At 38.7% G+C, this 20,032-nt stretch overlaps 1 protein-coding gene across 2 annotated transcripts in view; it reads left to right on the top strand.

Moving 5' to 3' along the window:
• TRADD (TNFRSF1A associated via death domain) overlaps nt 1–20,032 on the top strand; it is a 266,331-nt gene that overhangs the window by 90,202 nt on the left and 156,097 nt on the right. For both annotated transcript variants that reach the window (XM_053700348.1, XM_053700343.1), the window contains exon 3: nt 19,501–19,760. In XM_053700348.1, the coding sequence (XP_053556323.1) occupies nt 19,501–19,760 (260 nt within the window). The remainder of the gene's footprint in view (nt 1–19,500; nt 19,761–20,032) is intronic.

The raw sequence follows: 20,032 nt of genomic DNA, 5'->3' as shown, positions 1-20,032 counted from the left end.
CCTTTAGTAATGTACCATTACCTGTTGCAGTTCCATCAACATCTAATGTTCAGAATGTTCTTGATAACATAAGAGATTTTGTTTCTGAATCCATCAAGAAGGCTATGTCTGTTATTCCTCCTTCTAGTAAACATAAAAAATCTTTTAAAACTTCTCTTTATACAGATGAATTTTTAAATGAACATCATTCTGATTCTAATGACTCTTCTGGTTCAGAGGATTCTGTCTCAGAGGTTGATGCTGATAAATCTTCATATTTATTTAAAATGGAATTTATTCGTTCTTTACTTAAAGAAGTACTAATTGCTTTAGAAATTGAGGATTCTGGTCCTCTTGATACTAAATCTAAACTTTTAGATAAAGTCTTTAAATCTTCTGTGGTTATTCCAGAAGTTTTTCCTGTTCCTGGTGCTATTTCTGAAGTAATTTCCAGAGAATGGAATAATTTGGGTAATTCATTTACTCCTTCTAAACGTTTTAAGCAATTATATCCTGTGCCGTCTGACAGATTAGAATTTTGGGACAAAATCCCTAAGGTTGATGGGGCTATTTCTACCCTTGCTAAACGTACTACTATTCCTACGTCAGATGGTACTTCGTTTAAAGATCCTTTAGATAGGAAAATTGAATCCTTTCTAAGAAAAGCTTATCTGTGTTCAGGTAATCTTCTTAGACCTGCTATATCATTGGCTGATGTTGCTGCAGCTTCAACTTTTTGGTTGGAAACTTTAGCGCAACAAGTAACAGATCATGATTCTCATAATATTATTATTCTTCAACATGCTAATAATTTTATCTGTGATGCCATTTTTGATATTATCAGAGTTGATGTCAGGTTTATGTCTCTAGCTATTTTAGCTAGAAGAGCTTTATGGCTTAAAACTTGGAATGCTGATATGTCTTCTAAATCGACTCTACTTTCCATTTCTTTCCAGGGTAACAAATTATTTGGTTCTCAGTTGGATTCTATTATCTCAACTGTTACTGGTGGGAAAGGAACTTTTTTACCACAGGATAAAAAATCTAAGGGTAAAAACAGGGCTAATAATCGTTTTCGTTCCTTTCGTTTCAACAAAGAACAAAAACCTGATCCTTCATCCTCAGGAGCAGTTTCAGTTTGGAAACCATCTCCAGTCTGGAATAAATCCAAGCCTTCTAGAAAAGCAAAGCCAGCCTCTAAGTCCACATGAAGGTGCGGCCCTCATTCCAGCTCAGCTGGTAGGGGGCAGGTTACGTTTTTTCAAAGAAATTTGGATCAATTCTGTTCACAATCTTTGGATTCAGAACATTGTTTCAGAAGGGTACAGAATTGGTTTCAAGATAAAACCTCCTGCAAAGAGATTTTTTCTTTCCCGTGTCCCAGTAAATCCAGTGAAAGCTCAAGCATTTCTGAAATGTGTTTCAGATCTAGAGTTAGCTGGAGTAATTATGCCAGTTCCAGTTCTGGAACAGGGGCTGGGGTTTTATTCGAATCTTTTCATTGTACCAAAGAAGGAGAATTCCTTCAGACCAGTTCTGGATCTAAAAATATTGAATCGTTATGTAAGGATACCAACGTTCAAAATGGTAACTGTTAGGACTATCTTGCCTTTTGTTCAGCAAGGGCATTATATGTCCACAATAGATTTACAGTATGCATATCTGCATATTCCGATTCATCCAGATCATTATCAGTTCCTGAGATTCTCTTTTCTGGACAAGCATTACCAGTTTGAGGCTCTGCCGTTTGGCCTAGCTACAGCTCCAAGAATTTTTTCAAAGGTTCTCGGTGCCCTTCTGTCTGTAATCAGAGAACAGGGTATTGTGGTATTTCCTTATTTGGACGATATCTTGGTACTTGCTCAGTCTTTACATTTAGCAGAATCTCATACGAATCGACTTGTGTTGTTTCTTCAAGATCATGGTTGGAGGATCAATTCACTAAAAAGTTCATTGATTCCTCAGACAAGGGTAACCTTTCTGGGTTTCCAGATAGATTCAGTGTCCATGACTCTGTCTTTGACAGACAAGAGACGTCTAAAATTGATTTCAGCTTGTCGAAACCTTCAGTCACAATCATTCCCTTCGGTAGCCTTATGCATGGAAATTCTAGGTCTTATGACTGCTGCATCGGACGCGATCCCCTTTGATCGTTTTCACATGCGACCTCTTCAGCTCTGTATGCTGAACCAATGGTGCAGGGATTACACAAAGATATCTCAATTAATATCTTTAAAACCGATTGTACGACACTCTCTAACGTGGTGGACAGATCACCATCGTTTAATTCAGGGGGCTTCTTTTGTTCTTCCGACCTGGACTGTAATTTCAACAGATGCAAGTCTTACAGGTTGGGGAGCTGTGTGGGGGTCTCTGACAGCACAAGGGGTTTGGGAATCTCAGGAGGTGAGATTGCCGATCAATATTTTGGAACTCCGTGCAATTTTCAGAGCTCTTCAGTCTTGGCCTCTTCTGAAGAGAGAATCGTTCATTTGTTTTCAGACAGACAATGTCACGACTGTGGCATACATCAATCATCAAGGAGGGACTCACAGTCCTCTGGCTATGAAAGAAGTATCTCGAATTCTGGTTTGGGCGGAATCCAGCTCTTGTCTAATCTCTGCGGTTCATATTCCAGGAATAGACAATTGGGAAGCGGATTATCTCAGTCGCCAAACGTTGCATCCGGGCGAATGGTCTCTTCACCCAGAGGTATTTCTTCAGATTGTTCAAATGTGGGAACTTCCAGAATTAGATCTGATGGCTTCTCATCTAAACAAGAAACTTCCCAGGTATCTGTCCAGATCCCGGGATCCTCAGGCGGAGGCAGTGGATGCATTATCACTTCCTTGGAAGTATCATCCTGCCTATATCTTTCCGCCTCTAGTTCTTCTTCCAAGAGTAATCTCCAAGATTCTTAAGGAATGCTCGTTTGTTCTGCTGGTGGCTCCAGCATGGCCTCACAGGTTTTGGTATGCGGATCTTGTCCGGATGGCCTCTTGCCAACCGTGGACTCTTCCGTTAAGACCAGACCTTCTGTCGCAAGGTCCTTTTTTCCATCAGGATCTCAAATCCTTAAATTTAAAGGTATGGAGATTGAACGCTTGATTCTTGGTCAAAGAGGTTTCTCTGACTCTGTGATTAATACTATGTTACAGGCTCGTAAATCTGTATCTAGAGAGATATATTATAGAGTCTGGAAGACTTATATTTCTTGGTGTCTTTCTCATCATTTTTCCTGGCATTCTTTTAGAATTCCGAGAATTTTACAGTTTCTTCAGGATGGTTTAGATAAAGGTTTGTCCGCAAGTTCCTTGAAAGGTCAAATCTCTGCTCTTTCTGTTCTTTTTCACAGAAAGATTGCTAATCTTCCTGATATTCATTGTTTTGTACAAGCCTTGGTTCGTATAAAACCTGTCATTAAGTCAATTTCTCCTCCTTGGAATTTGAATTTGGTTCTGGGGGCTCTTCAAGCTCCTCAGTTTGAACCTATGCATTCATTGGACATTAAATTACTTTCTTGGAAAGTTTTGTTCCTTTTGGCCATCTCTTCTGCCAGAAGAGTCTCTGAATTGTCTGCTCTTTCTTGTGAGTCTCCTTTTCTGATTTTTCATCAGGATAAGGCGGTGTTGCGAACTTCTTTTAAATTTTTACCTAAGGTTGTGAATTCCAACAACATTAGTAGAGAAATTGTAGTTCCTTCATTATGCCCTAATCCTAAGAATTCTAAGGAGAAATCATTGCATTCTTTGGATGTTGTTAGAGCTTTGAAATATTATGTTGAAGCTACTAAGACTTTCCGAAAGACTTCTAGTCTATTTGTCATCTTTTCCGGTTCTAGAAAAGGCCAGAAAGCTTCTGCCATTTCTTTGGCATCTTGGTTGAAATCTTTAATTCATCATGCCTATGTTGAGTTGGGTAAAACTCCGCCTCAGAGGATTACAGCTCATTCTACTAGGTCAGTTTCTACTTCCTGGGCGTTTAGGAATGAAGCTTCGGTTGATCAGATTTGCAAAGCAGCAACTTGGTCTTCTTTGCATACTTTTAATAAATTCTACCATTTTGATGTGTTTTCTTCTTCTGAAGCAGTTTTTGGTAGAAAAGTACTTCAGGCAGCTGTTTCAGTTTGAATCTTCTGCTTACGTTTTCATTTAAACTTTATTTTGGGTGTGGATTATTTTCAGCAGGAATTGGCTGTCTTTATTTTATCCCTCCCTCTCTAGTGACTCTTGCGTGGAAAGATCCACATCTTGGGTAGTCATTATCCCATACGTCACTAGCTCATGGACTCTTGCTAATTACATGAAAGGAAACATAATTTATGTAAGAACTTACCTGATAAATTAATTTCTTTCATATTAGCAAGAGTCCATGAGGCCCACCCTTTTTTGTGGTGGTTATGATTTTTTGTATAAAGCACAATTATTCCAATTCCTTATTTTTTATGCTTTCACACTTTTTTCTTATCACCCCACTTCTTGGCTATTCGTTAAACTGATTTGTGGGTGTGGTGAGGGGTGTATTTATAGGCATTTTGAGGTTTGGGAAACTTTGCCCCTCCTGGTAGGAATGTATATCCCATACGTCACTAGCTCATGGACTCTTGCTAATATGAAAGAAATTAATATATCAGGTAAGTTCTTACATAAATTATGTTTTTTCTTTCGTATGATGAGGTGAGTTTATGGGTGTCCATAACATGTGGGATATACTTCCTGCCAGCAGGTGGAGGTCAAGAACCCTCACAAGAGTTTTCAATCCCTCTCAACTCTACTATTCCCCAGTTAGTTCTTTGCCTCTGAGGTGAGAGGTTGAGTGGAGTGCTCTGCAAAATTTTTATTATTTTCTAATTTATTTACTGGGAGCTCAGAACTGACTTGAGACCCTATCCCCCTCTTTCAGTTTTCTCTAAAGAAGATTGAAAATGGATGACTGAAACAGGAGTTGAGGATTACCTCTCTTATGGCATTGTCAGTACACTTGGGGAAAATTCTCTCCTCCATAACTGCCCTTTGACGTTGCGGGGACCCCTCCCTCAGCCTCCACCAAAGGGGTTACAGGTACAGTATATCCGATCATATCCTCTGCAGTATTTATACTTGCACTGGATGGGCTGTCTACTGCATCAGTGTTTCTGTGCAGAAGAAAGGCTTCTACAAACTGGTAAGATCAGTGGATGGGTTCTGCAGTCAAGGTAAGTGACGCAGATAACACATGTAGTCCAATCACTATCACTGGTATCCTATTCCGTAGATACCAAATCATTTTGGGGTTTCCAGACTTTACAATTGGTTCTTTACCTATGTGATTAACACCAAATTTTTTGAAATTTGGGCTCCGAATTGTCCAGTATCATTCTCTACACACCCCTTGGTAGCTCTCATGTTTTTTTCCCCACAAACATTTACTTTTTCAATACTTTTTTTAAAATGTGTTACTGTCTCTTTAAGAAAACTGTTACTTGATTTTTGTGGTTAGTGGCTGTCTTCTTTTTCATAGCGGTTAGGTTTAAAAAGATTGATAATCCCTTTATTGCCCATTCTCCAGTCTTGCATAACCAACACAGTTATATTAATACACTTTTTACCTCTGAAAACCTTGTATCTATGCCTCTGTCGATTGCCCCTTATTTAAGTTCTTTTGACAGACTTGCAATTTAGCCAATCAGTTCTGACTCCTAGGTAACTCCACGTGTATGAGCACATTGTTATCTATATATAGCATACATGAACAAACGCCCTCTAGTTGTGAAAAACTGTCAAAATGCATTCAGGTAAGAGGCAGCCTTCAAGGGATACATTTTTTGCATATGAGCAAGATTAAACAGATTTAAGAAGATGTATCCTCTTTCAGAAAATAATATATCTGTTTGGGAGGTGGTTCCTAAAGTGGGCAGAGCTATTTCCACTCAACCAAAACATACAACTATTTTCATGGAGGATAGTTCTTTGTTTAAGGATCCAATGGACCGAAAATCAAAGTCTTTAGTAAGAATATTTATTTTCTCAATCTGCTTTGCAGCTTAGATCAGCCACTGCAGCATCCTTTTGGTGTGATTCTCTTTCTCAGATGCTTCCTAAAGATGAAGATGTCTGTAACTGTTTTTGACATAGTTTTAATTGTTGTTAAAAATATGTCCATTGCTATCCTGTTAAGGAGAGTCTTAAGGCTTAAATCCTGGCCAGCTGACATGATCTGTAAGAATAGATTTTTTTTTTCAGTTCCCTTTGAGGATAAATTGCTTATTGGATAAGAGTTAGACTCTATCATTAAACTCGTAGACAGTTCAGCCGCTCCAGCTCACAGGCAGAAACGCTAGTCACATGGCACTGAAAGATGATGTCATCAGACTTCTCCATCTGCACTTGTCAGGCATCGTGCAAGCCTAAAGATGAGCAGGAACCTCACTGCTCCAACGATACAGGAAAAAATTGAAAAGGCTGCACAACAATGTGGGCATAAAAATTGACTTTTATTCAAACTCCATAAAAACACAAGACTGACATGGAGCTGCAAGACAGTTTGATGCGTTTCGTGCCCTCTAGTGGCGCTTAATTATAGACTATATAGTCTACGATTAAGTGCCATTAGAGGGCACAAAACACGTCAGACTGTCTTGCAGCTCCATGACTGTTTTGTGTTTTTATGGAGTTCGAATAAAAGTCTATTTCTTTTACAAGATATGACGAGTCCACGGATTTCATCCTTACTTATGGAATTACGCCTCCTGGTCAGCAGGAGGAGGCAAAGAGCACCATAGCAGAGCTGTATATATAGCTCCTCCCTTCATTCTCTTTGCCTGTGTTAGTGATAGGAATGGTTATAGACATGGCAATGTAAGTTGTATTTTACTGGGGGACTGGCTTCATGTGGGGCACTTTTATTAGGCACAACGATACTCCGGTGGCTCCATTTTTGTGTTTTCCTAATACAGTATTGAGCTGCGTGGGAGTTCCACTTTTACACGCCCACGATGGACGGGGCACTCTTTCGCGCGCAAGTAGAAGCAGCGCAGTGCCTTTCTGGTAGTCGATCGGATGCTTGACTCTGTTGTTCTATCTGGACCGCATGGGTAGTTAGAACTCAGGCGGTCTAGACACTCTGCTGCACGGGTGACGTTCTTTTGTCTCAGAGAGGGGGCAGGTAGGCGCCGCAGTGGAGCTGTGGCGAGGTGTTAAAATCTGAAACAAGGAGTTCCTTAGCGATGACAGTAGTATCCAAAATAATTTTGTGGGCGGAGGCTCACTCTTGTTATCTGTCAGCAATATACATCCCAGGAGTGGACAACTGGGAAGCAGATTTCTTGAGCAGACAGACGTTTCATCCGGGGGAGTGGGAACTCCATCCGGAGGTCTTTGCCAACTTGATTATCAGATGGGGCAGACCGGAGCTGGATCTTATGGCATCTCGTCAGAATGCCAAGCTCCCGAGATATGGATCCAGGTCCAGAGATCCTCAGGCCGAACTGATAGATGCCTTGGCAGTGCCTTGGTCGTTCAACCTAGCTTATGTGTTTCCACCGTTTGCTCTCCTTCCCCGGTTGATCGCTTGGATCAAACAGGAGAGGGCTTCAGTGATTCTTATCGCTCCTGCGTGGCCTCGCAGGACTTGGTATGCCGATCTGGTGGACATGTCCTCTCTGCCACCGTGGAAGCTTCCATTGAGGCAGGACCTTCTCATTCAGGGACCCTTCCATCATCCGAATCTAGTTTCTCTGCAGCTGACTGCTTGGAGATTGAACGCTTGATTTTATCTAAGCGAGGGTTTTCTGATTCGGTCATTGATACCTTGATTCAGGCACGTTAGCCTGTTACTAGAAATATTTACCATAAGATATGGCGTAAATATCTTTATTGGTGCGAATCCAAGGGCTACTCATGGAGTAAGGTTCGGATTCCCAGGATTTTATCTTTTCTCCAAGAAGGATTGGAGAAAGGGTTGTCAGCAAGTTCCTTAAAGGGACAGATTTCTGCTTTGTCTATTTTGCTACACAAACGTCTGTCAGATGTTCCAGATGTTCAATCTTTTTGTCAGGCTCTGACTAGAATCAGGCCTGTGTTTAGACCAATTGCTCCTCCTTGGAGTTTGAATTTAGTTCTTAATGTTCTTCAAGGGGTTCAGTTTGAACCTATGCATTCCATAGATATTAAGTTGCTATCTTGGAAAGTTTTATTTTTGGTCACTGTTTCTTCTGCTCGCAGAGTTTCTGAGCTTTCTGCTTTACAATGTGATTCTCCTTATCTTATTTTCCATTCTGATAAGGTAGTCTTACGTACCAAACCTGGTTTCCTCCATAAGGTTGTTTCTAATAAGAATATTAATCAGGAAATTGTTGTTCCTTCATTGTGTCCTAACCCTTCTTCTAAGAACGAGCGTCTGCTACATAACTTGGACGTGGTTCGTGCCCTGAAATTTTACTTGCAGGCAACTAAAGATTTTCGCCAATCTTCTTCCTTATTCATTGTTTTTTCTGGAAGATGTAGGGGCCAGAAAGCTACGGCTACCTCTCTTTCTTTTTGGCTGAAGAGTATCATCCGTTTGGCATATGAGACTGCTGGACAGCAGCCTCCTGAAAGAATTACGGCTCAGTCTACTAGGGCTGTGGCTTCCTCATGGGCATTTAAAAATGATGCTTCTGTTGAACAGATTTGCAAGGCTGCAACTTGGTCTTCTCTTCACAATTTTTCCAAATTTTAGAAATTTGACAGTTTTGCCTCGTCCGAGGCTGTTTTTGGGAGAAATGTTCTTCAAGCAGTGGTGCCTTCCATTTAGGTTCCTGTCTTGTCCCTCCCTTTCATCCGTGTCCTATAGCTTTGGTATAGTATCCCATAAGTAAGGATGAAATCCGTGGACTCGTCATATCTTGTAAAAGAAAAGGAAATTTATGCTTACCTTATAAATTTATTTCTTATACGATATGACGAGTCCACGGCCCACCCTGTCATTTCTAAGACAGGTTTTTATTTTTGTTAAACTTCTTCACCTCTGCACCTTGGCTTTTACTTTCTTTTCCTAACTTCGGTCGAATGACTGGAGTGGGAGGGAAGGGAGGAGCTATATATACAGCTCTGCTGTGGTGCTCTTTGCCGCCTCCTGCTGACCAGGAGGCATAATCCCATAAGTAAGGATGAAATCCATGGACTCGTCATATCGTAAAAGAAATAAATTTATCAGGTAAGCATAAATTTCCTTTTTTTATGCCCACACTGTTGTGCAGCCTTTTCCATTTTTTGTTCAGACTCTATCATTAAAGGGACAGTCTAGGCCAAAATAAACTTTCATGATTCAGATAGAGCATGTAATTTTAAACAATTGTCCAATTTACTTTTATCACCAATTTTGCTTTGTTCTCTTGGTATTCTTAGTTGAAAGCTTAACCTAGGAGGTTCATATGCTAATTTCTTAGACCTTGAAGCACACCTCTTTCAGATTGCATTTTAACAGTTTTTCACCACTAGAGGGTGTTAGTTCACATATTTCATATAGATAACACTGTGCTCGTGCACGTGAAGTAATCTGGGAGCTGGCACTGATTGGCTAGACTGCAAGTCTGTCAAAAGAACTGAAAAAAGGGGCAGTTTGCAGAGGCTTAGATACAAGATAATCACAGAGGTTAAAAGTATATTATTATAACTGTGTTGGTTATGCAAAACTGGGGAATGGGTAATAAAGGGATTATCTACCTTTTTAAACAATAAAAATTCTGGTGTAGACTGTCCCTTTAAGACTGTTACTGGAGGCGGAGGAGTTTTCCTTCCTCAGGACCAGAATTCTAAAGGAATATATAAACAAACTAACCATTTTTCACTCTGAAAGAGATCAGAAGTCCTCTTCCAACTAAAGGTCTGATTCTAACAAATCTTCCTGGAAACCAGGATCCTTCTGGTCCAAGAGTAAACAGTCCAAAAAACCCAACTCTAATTAGAAATCAGCATGAAGGGATGGCCCCCTTTCCAGAGAATTCTCTGGTAGGGGGCAGATTGATTAGATTTCAGGAAGCTTGGCGCCGATCAGTTCAGTATCTCTAGGTAATAAACATTTCCCAGGGTTACTGCATAGGATTTTGACCCAGGCCTCCCTGGGAATTGATTTCTTTCATGTAATTAGCAAGAGTCCATGAGCTAGTGACGTATGGGATATACATTCCTACCAGGAGGGGCAAAGTTTCCCAAACCTCAAAATGCCTATAAATACACCCCTCACCACACCCACAATTCAGTTTTACAAACTTTGCCTCCGATGGAGGTGGTGAAGTAAGTTTGTGCTAGATTCTACGTTGATATGCGCTCCGCAGCAAGTTGGGGCCCGGTTTTCCTCTCAGCGTGCAGTGAATGTCAGAGGGATGTGAGGAGTATTGCCTATTTGAATGCAGTGATCTCCTTCTAAGGGGTCTATTTCATAGGTTCTCTGTTATCGGTCGTAGAGATTCATCTCTTACCTCCCTTTTCAGATCGACGATATACTCTTATATATACCATTACCTCTACTGATTCTCGTTTCAGTACTGGTTTGGCTATCTACTATATGTAGATGAGTGTCCTGGGGTAAGTAAGTCTTATTTTTTGTGACACTCCTAGCTATGGTTGGGCACTTTGTTTATAAAGTTCTAAATATATGTATTCAAACATTTATTTGCCTTGACTCAGAATGTTCAACTTTCCTTATTTTTCAGACAGTCAGTTTCATATTTGGGATAATGCATTTTAATTTAACATTTTTTCTTACCTTAAAATTTGACTTTTTCCCTGTGGGCTGTTAGGCTCGCGGGGGCTGAAAATGCTTCATTTTATTGCGTCATTCTTGGCGCGGACTTTTTTGGCGCAAAAATTCTATTTCCGTTTCCGGCGTCATACGTGTCGCCGGAAGTTGCGTCACTTTTTGACGTTATTTTGCGCCAAAAATGTCGGCGTTCCGGATGTGGCGTCATTTTTGGCGCCAAAAAGCATTTAGGCGCCAAATAATGTGGGCGTCTTATTTGGCGCGAAAAAATATGGGCGTCACTCTTGTCTCCACATTATTTAAGTCTCATTTTTTATTGCTTCTGGTTGCTAGAAGCTTGTTCTTTGGCATTTTTTCCCATTCCTGAAACTGTCATTTAAGGAATTTGATCAATTTTGCTTTATATATATGTTGTTTTTTCTCTTACATATTGCAAGATGTCTCACGTTGCATCTGAGTCAGAAGATACTACAGGAAAATCGCTGTCAAGTGCTGAATCTACCAAAGCTAAGTGTATCTGCTGTAAACTTTTGGTAGCTATTCCTCCAGCTGTTGTTTGTATTGATTGTCATGACAAACTTGTTAATGCAGATAATATTTCCTTTAGTAAAGTACCATTGCCTGTTGCAGTTCCTTCAACATCTAAGGTGCAGAATGTTCCTGATAATATAAGAGATTTTGTTTCTGAATCCATAAAGAAGGCTATGTCTGTTATTTCTCCTTCTAGTAAACATAAAAAATCTTTTAAAACTTCTCTCCCTACAGATGAATTTTTAACTGAACATCATCATTCTGATTCTGATGATTCCTCTGGTTCAGAGGATTCTGTCTCAGAGGTTGATGCTGATAAATCTTCATATTTATTTAAAATGGAATTTATTCGTTCTTTACTTAAAGAAGTCCTAATTGCTTTAGAAATAGAGGATTCTGGTCCTCTTGATACTAAATCTAAACGTTTAAATAAGGTTTTTAAAACTCCTGTAGTTATTCCAGAAGTTTTTCCTGTCCCTGATGCTATTTCTGCAGTAATTTCCAAAGAATGGGATAATTTGGGTAATTCATTTACTCCTTCTAAACGTTTTAAGCAATTATATCCTGTGCCGCCTGACAGATTAGAATTTTGGGACAAGATCCCTAAAGTTGATGGGGCTATTTCTACCCTTGCTAAACGTACTACTATTCCTACGTCAGATGGTACTTCGTTTAAGGATCCTCTAGATAGGAAAATGGAGTCCTTTCTAAGAAAAGCTTATCTGTGTTCAGGTAATCTTCTTAGACCTGCTATATCTTTGGCTGATGTTGCTGCAGCTTCAACTTTTTGGTTGGAAACTTTAGCGCAACAAGTAACACATCGTGATTCTCATGATATTATTATTCTTCTTCAACATGCTAATAATTTTATCTGTGATGCCATTTTTGATATTATCAGAGTTGATGTCAGGTTTATGTCTCTAGCTATTTTAGCTAGAAGAGCTTTATGGCTTAAAACTTGGAATGCTGATATGGCTTCTAAATCAACTTTACTTTCCATTTCTTTCCAGGGTAACAAATTATTTGGTTCTCAGTTGGATTCCATTATTTCAACTGTTACTGGTGGGAAAGGAACTTTTTTACCACAGGATAAAAAATCTAAAGGTAAAAACAGGGCTAATAATCGTTTTCGTTCCTTTCGTTTCAACAAAGAACAAAAGCCTGATCCTTCATCCTCAGGAGCAGTTTCAGTTTGGAGACCATCTCCAGTCTGGAATAAATCCAAGCCAGCTAGAAAGGCAAAGCCTGCTTCTAAGTCCACATGAAGGTGCGGCCCTCATTCCAGCTCAGCTGGTAGGGGGCAGGTTACGTTTTTTCAAAGAAATTTGGGTCAATTCTGTTCACAATCTTTGGATTCAGAGCATTGTTTCAGAAGGGTGCAGAATTTGTTTCAAGTTGAGACCTCCTGCAAAGAGATTTTTTCTTTCCCGTGTCCCAGTAAATCCAGTAAAAGCTCAAGCATTTCTGAAATGTGTTTCAGATCTAGAGTTGACTGGAGTAATTATGCCAGTTCCAGTTTCGGAACAGGGGATGGGGTTTTATTCAAATCTCTTCATTGTACCAAAGAAGGAGAATTCCTTCAGACCAGTTCTGGATCTAAAAATATTGAATCGTTATGTAAGGATACCAACATTCAAGATGGTAACTGTAAGGACTATCTTACCTTTTGTTCAGCAAGGGAATTATATGTCCACAATAGATTTACAGGATGCATATCTGCATATTCCGATTCATCCAGATCACTATCAGTTTCTGAGATTCTCTTTCCTAGACAAGCATTACCAGTTTGTGGCTCTGCGGTTTGGCCTAGCTACAGCTCCAAGAATTTTTACAAAGGTTCTCGGTGCCCTGCTGTCTGTAATCAGAGAACAGGGTATTGTGGTATTTCCTTATTTGGACGATATCTTGGTACTTGCTCTTTACATTTAGCAGAATCTCATACGAATCGACTTGTGTTGTTTCTTCAAGATCATGGTTGGAGGATCAATTTACCAAAAAGTTCTTTGATTCCTCAGACAAAGGTAACCTTTCTGGGTTTCCAGATGGATTCAGTGTCCATGACTCTGTCTTTAACAGACAAGAGACGTTTAAAATTGATTACAGCTTGTCGAAACCTTCAGTCACAATCATTCCCTTCGGTAGCCTTATGCATGGAAATTCTAGGTCTTATGACTGCTGCATCGGACGCGATCCCCTTTGCTCGTTTTCACATGCGACCTCTTCAGCTCTGTATGCTGAAGCAATGGTGCAAGGATTACACGAAGATATCTCAATTAATATCTTTAAAACCGATTGTTCGACACTCTCTAACATGGTGGACAGATCACCATCGTTTAATTCAGGGGGCTTCTTTTGTGCTTCCGACCTGGACTGTAATTTCAACAGATGCAAGTCTCACAGGTTGGGGAGCTGTGTGGGGATCTCTGACGGCACAAGGAGTTTGGGAATCTCAGGAGGTGAGATTACCGATCAATATTTTGGAACAAAAAACAATTTTCAGAGCTCTTCAGTTTTGGCCTCTTCTGAAGAGAGAATCGTTCATTTGTTTTCAGACAGACAATGTCACAACTGTGGCATACATCAATCATCAAGGAGGGACTCACAGTCCTCTGGCTATGAAAGAAGTATCTCGAATTTTGGTTTGGGCGGAATCCAGCTCCTGTCTAATCTCTGCGGTTCATATTCCAGGTGTAGACAATTGGGAAGCGGATTATCTCAGTCGCCAAACGTTGCATCCGGGCGAATGGTCTCTTCACCCAGAGGTATTTCTTCAGATTGTTCAAATGTGGGAACTTCCAGAAATAGATCTGATGGCGTCCCATATAAACAAGAAACTTCCCAGGTATCTGTCCAGATCCCGGGATCCTCAGGCGGAGGCAGTGGATGCATTATCACTTCCCTGGAAGTATCATCCTGCCTATATCTTTCCGCCTCTAGTTCTTCTTCCAAGAGTAATCTCCAAGATTCTGAAGGAATGCTCGTTTGTTCTCCTGGTAGCTCCGGCATGGCCTCACAGGTTTTGGTATGCGGATCTTGTCCGGATGGCCTCTTACCAACCGTGGACTCTTCCGTTAAGACCAGACCTTCTGTCACAAGGTCCTTTTTTCCATCAGGATCTGAAATCCTTAAATTTAAAGGTATGGAGATTGAACGCTTGATTCTTGGTCAAAGAGGTTTCTCTGACTCTGTGATTAATACTATGTTACAGGCTCGTAAATCTGTATCTCGAGAGATATATTATAGAGTCTGGAAGACTTATATTTCTTGGTGTCTTTCTCATCATTTTTCCTGGCATTCTTTTAGAATACCGAGAATTTTACAGTTCCTTCAGGATGGTTTAGATAAGGGTTTGTCCGCAAGTTCTTTGAAAGGACAAATCTCTGCTCTTTCTGTTCTTTTTCACAGAAAGATTGCTATTCTTCCTGATATTCATTGTTTTGTACAAGCTTTGGTTCGTATAAAACCTGTCATTAAGTCAATTTCTCCTCCTTGAGTTTGAATTTGGTTCTGGGAGCTCTTCAAGCTCCTCCGTTTGAACCTATGCATTCATTGGACATTAAATTACTTTCTTGGAAAGTTTTGTTCCTTTTGACCATCTCTTCTGCCAGAAGAGTTTCTGAATTATCTGCTCTTTCTTGTGAGTCTCCTTTTCTGATTTTTCATCAGGATAAGGCGGTGTTGCGAACTTCTTTTGAATTTTTACCTAAAGTTGTGAATTCCAACAACATTAGTAGAGAAATTGTGGTTCCTTCATTATGTCCTAATCCTAAGAATTCTAAGGAGAAATCGTTGCATTCTTTAGATGTTGTTAGAGCTTTGAAATATTATGTTGAAGCTACGAAATCTTTTCGTAAGACTTCTAGTCTATTTGTTATCTTTTCCGGTTCTAGAAAAGGCCAGAAAGCTTCTGCCATTTCTTTGGCATCTTGGTTGAAATCTTTAATTCATCTTGCCTATGTTGAGTCGGGTAAGACTCCGCCTCAGAGTATTACAGCTCATTCTACTAGGTCAGTTTCTACTTCCTGGGCGTTTAGGAATGAAGCTTCGGTTGACCAGATCTGCAAAGCAGCTACTTGGTCCTCTTTGCATACTTTTACTAAATTCTACCATATTTATGTATTTTCTTCTTCTGAAGCAGTCTTTGGTAGAAAAGTACTTCAGGCAGCGGTTTCAGTTTGAATCTTCTGCTTATGTTTTTCGTTAAACTTTATTTTGGGTGTGGATTTTTCAGCAGGAATTGGCTGTCTTTATTTTATCCCTCCCTCTCTAGTGACTCTTGTGTGGAAAGATCCACTTCTTGGGTAGTCATTATCCCATACGTCACTAGCTCATGGACTCTTGCTAATTACATGAAAGAAAACATAATTTATGTAAGAACTTACCTGATAAATTCATTTCTTTCATATTAGCAAGAGTCCATGAGGCCCGCCCTTTTTTTGTGGTGGTTATGATTTTGTATAAAGCACAATTATTCCAATTCCTTATTTTATATGCTTTCGCACTTTTTTTCTTATCACCCCACTTCTTGGCTATTCGTTAAACTGAATTGTGGGTGTGGTGAGGGGTGTATTTATAGGCATTTTGAGGTTTGGGAAACTTTGCCCCTCCTGGTAGGAATGTATATCCCATACGTCACTAGCTCATGGACTCTTGCTAATATGAAAGAAATGAATTTATCAGGTAAGTTCTTACATAAATTATGTTTTTTCTGTTTCATGTTCCGAAGGAGCCTCAAAAGGCAGCTACCATTATTGAATGTGTTCAAGATTTAGAGAATTTGGGAGTAATACAACCAGTCCCAGTCTCGCAACAGGGAAGAGGTTTTTATTCAAACCTCTCTATTGTTCCTAAAAAGGAGAACTCATATCATCCCATTCTGGATTTAATGTCCCTGAACAAATTTGTATGAGTTCCTTCTTTCAAGATGGAGACAATCTGCACCATTTTGCCCCCGGTGCAAAAGGGTCAATTTATGACAACCATACATTTGAAGGATGCTTATCTACACATCCAAATTCACAAAGACCATTTCCAGTTTTTGAGATTTGCCTTTCTCAACAATAATTAGCAATGTGTGGCTCTAGCCTTTGGTTTAACCACTGTACCTTTCATCTTTACAAATGTTTTAGGGGCTCTGCTGGTAGTGATCAGAACACAAGGAACCTCCATTGCTCAGTTCATCAGTCAAACAATCTCTCTCATGGTGGACGGACAGTCCTTTTTTGACCATTGGAGCCTCTTTTTGTCGGCCTACTTGGACCGTGATCACTACAAATGCAGGTCTAAAATGTTGGGGTGCTGTTTTGGAGTTCCAGAGGGTGCAGGGGGTGTTGTCTTCTCAGGATGCGAGGTTACCCATCTTCATTTTTGGCCCTTCCTCAGTCAGGAAAAATTAATTTGTTTTCATTCAGACATTACAGCTGTGGCATACATCAATCATCAGGGAGGGACTCCTGAAAGATATGTGTTCCAATGTAACTAGCGCTAATTTTGAAAAATAGGAAAAGTGTTTTTTGGAAATAGCAAAGTGTTACTTGTATTTATTGCCCTATATTTTGCAAAAAAAGCAAAGAACATGTAAAGATTGGGTATTTCTAAACTCAGGACAAAATTTTAAACTATTTAGCATGGGTGTTTTTTGGTGGTTGTAGACGTGTAACAGATTTTGGGGGTCAAAGTTAGAAAAAGTGTTTTTTTTTTCCTCATATTTTATAAATTTTTTATAGTAAATTATAATATATGATGAAAATCATGATATCTTTAGAAAGTCCATTTAATGGCGAGAAAAACGGTATATAATATGTGTGGGTACAGTAAATGAGTAAGAGGAAAATTACAGCTAAACACAAACACCGCAAAAATGTAAAAATAGCCTTGGTCCCAAATGGACAGAAAATGGAAAAGTGCTGTGGTCATTAAGGGGTTAAACAAAATATCTTTAAAAATCTTAAACTGACTACATTAGCCAGGACAACATAAAAAACTTAAAATACTGTCTTCTGCAGCACACTTATTTTCATGTAATTGCTTGTTCATACTGTTTGGATAATCATCATCTCTACAGACACAAATTCAGGTTTTTAGAAATGCAAAATCCAAAAATCTGTGAAAATATCTTCTGGAAAGACAAATTGGCCAATATAATTATACAGAGACCTCTGGGATTGCATGAGATTGTGAATGGATTCATGGAATTCATTTACCAAAAATATGAAACATTGCAGCCAGAAATATGCAGTTCAGTGCTCCATAATTAGATTAAAAGAAGAATCCTTATTTTACTGTGAATAACCTTTTTAAATTATAATGTAAATATCAATTTAGACCTATCTTTATACTTTGTATATGTATATGTGTATGTATGTATGTACTGTATATGTGTGTGTATATATATATATATATATATATATATATATATATATAGTTATGAATCACTGCACTAACCCTAAGTTTAACCCTAACCCTAAGTTTATAAGCTGTGTGAACAGCGATACTTTGGCGTAAAGGGAACCTGCTGAAAAGCAGACTGAAGTAAAAAGGTGTGTCATTGTGTACTTAATTTGCATATCTTACCCAGAATCCTTTGCTGCATTGGAAACAATGTAATTCAGAGGTTATCTGTGGGAAAACAAGCCTCTGGTCCTGTCTAGATTTGTTAATGAACTACACAATGAGTTATTTTTTCTATATTTTGTGCGTAGTGGAGGATTTTAAACTCGCCTTTTATCTCCCCCTAAATTAAAATGTTGTTGTATGTATGTATATGTGTGTATATATATATATATATATATATATATATATATATATATATATATATATATATATATATATATATCCCTCAAAAAGCATTTTTTATCCACCCTTGCTAATACCATGTACTATGGAAATGGCAGTTTCTGTCTATATTAGGAGACTTTAACATTGCTATGGGGTCCAAAAGAGATTCTACCACCCTCATATAGATACAAAAATGGGGCAGCTAACCCTTCTTTTGAAAGGTGAGAGTTTCCTCTTTCAAATTAGTAGTCATTTTTCCAGCAATTTATCAACTGATAACTTTAAATTTTTTTAACAGAACGATGAAAATAAAGAACCAAATCTTGGAGGGAGAGAAGCTCCTCCCCAAACCCAAAATGTTAACAAAGATGTGTGACCCCTTATTTGAAAGAAGCAATCTTCTACTTTCAAATGAGTTCATCAAGTTGCCAAGCAATTTTCAAAAATGCCACATACCTCACTATTTACAAATGAGAAGATGCTCTTTTATATCCTGACTATAAATATGTCATACGACCTCTCATTTGAAAGAGGAGGATCCCAACATTTAAATAATGGGTTTCATGTCCTTAAAGCATTCATGTGATAGTCGTAAAAAACACATGGCTACAACCCCTATCCTCATGTCAAGTCTTTAGATTTTTGTTTCACTTGTGTGTATCCCAATTGATTGGATATGTGTGTGAGGGTTATTTACTACTGGAAATACTTGCTTATTTTCTGTTTTCTGCATACAGTGCAAGATGATGCTTTTTTTCGTCCAATGAGTAATTTTTAGAATCCTCAATTTTTAGAAGTTGACATTTTCATTGCAAAATATAGAAAATAATGTCAGACGTTGTTGTTTTTTTAGTTATCCTATAGAAAATTAGGAGAGGAGAAAAAAAGGAATGAGTGTACACTGCATATTTTTTTATTGTGCTTAAGTCAAAATTAAACTTTTTGTGATTTCGATAGAGCATACAATTTTAAACAACTGTTCAATTTACTTCTGTTATCTGGTTTGCTTTGTTTTCTTGGTATCCTTTATTGAAATTATCAACGTAGGCTCGGAAGCAGCAATGCACTACTGGGAGCCTGCTGCTGATTGGTGGCTGCACATATACAGTACGTCTCGTCATTGACTCACCTATTGTTTACAGCTAGCAACTAGTAATTGTATCCTTTAACAAAGGATACCAAGAGAATTAAGCTAATTTGATAATTTAAGTAAATTGGAAGGGTTTTTTAAATTGTATGCCCTACCTGAATCATGAAAGAAAAAATGGTCTTTTATGTCCCTTTACACTTTTGGGGATTTGATTTTTTTTCTTCATTTTACTCTATGCTATAAAGTCTGAGATTTTCCCTGTTTGTCTCTTCTGAAGTTCCTCTTTTGAAGCCTGGCTTTTTTTCTTCTAGAACTAAACTCTACTATCTCTAAAACTTTACCTGTTCTGAATCCAAACTATTTCCTACTTCTGTAGCCTGACTTTTTCCATACTGTTTGACCAGAGTCCATTGAGATCCTGAAGATTCACTGCAGTGAGCCACACCTGATTCTTAACCTGAAGTTTTGTGGCAAGGAGCCATGCCAGATGTTTATCCAACATTACAGAGCCCAGCGGGTGCACCAAAACATCCAGGAGGATCTTCAATCTTGTCTGTCCTTGGATTTTGTGCCTATCTGTTTGGAACTTAAAGTTGGTGACATAAACCTGAACAGTATGCTGGAGGAAGAGGATCTATGTCTGGAATACATCAACTCAGGAAGGGTAAAGTCAGAAGCCCTAAAATAGATTGAAATACTATTTAGGGCTGCAACTAACAACTATTTTCATAATTGATTAATCGGCCAATAATTTTTTCAATTAATCGGATAAAAAAAAATCAATACAATTTTTTTTGTATATTTAAAATAAAATACACAAACTAAGTGTTACAAATATAATCTTCAGACTAAAACGTTACGTTAACACAACTGTTTGTCCAACTTTTAAGCAGCGGAACACATTTTCTTAATTAAGCAAAACCATGAACTAGATAG

Source organism: Bombina bombina, chromosome 1 (assembly GCF_027579735.1).
Source record: "Bombina bombina isolate aBomBom1 chromosome 1, aBomBom1.pri, whole genome shotgun sequence".
Classification (NCBI taxonomy): domain Eukaryota; kingdom Metazoa; phylum Chordata; class Amphibia; order Anura; family Bombinatoridae; genus Bombina; species Bombina bombina.
This window is presented reverse-complemented; position numbering and strand designations above follow the sequence as displayed.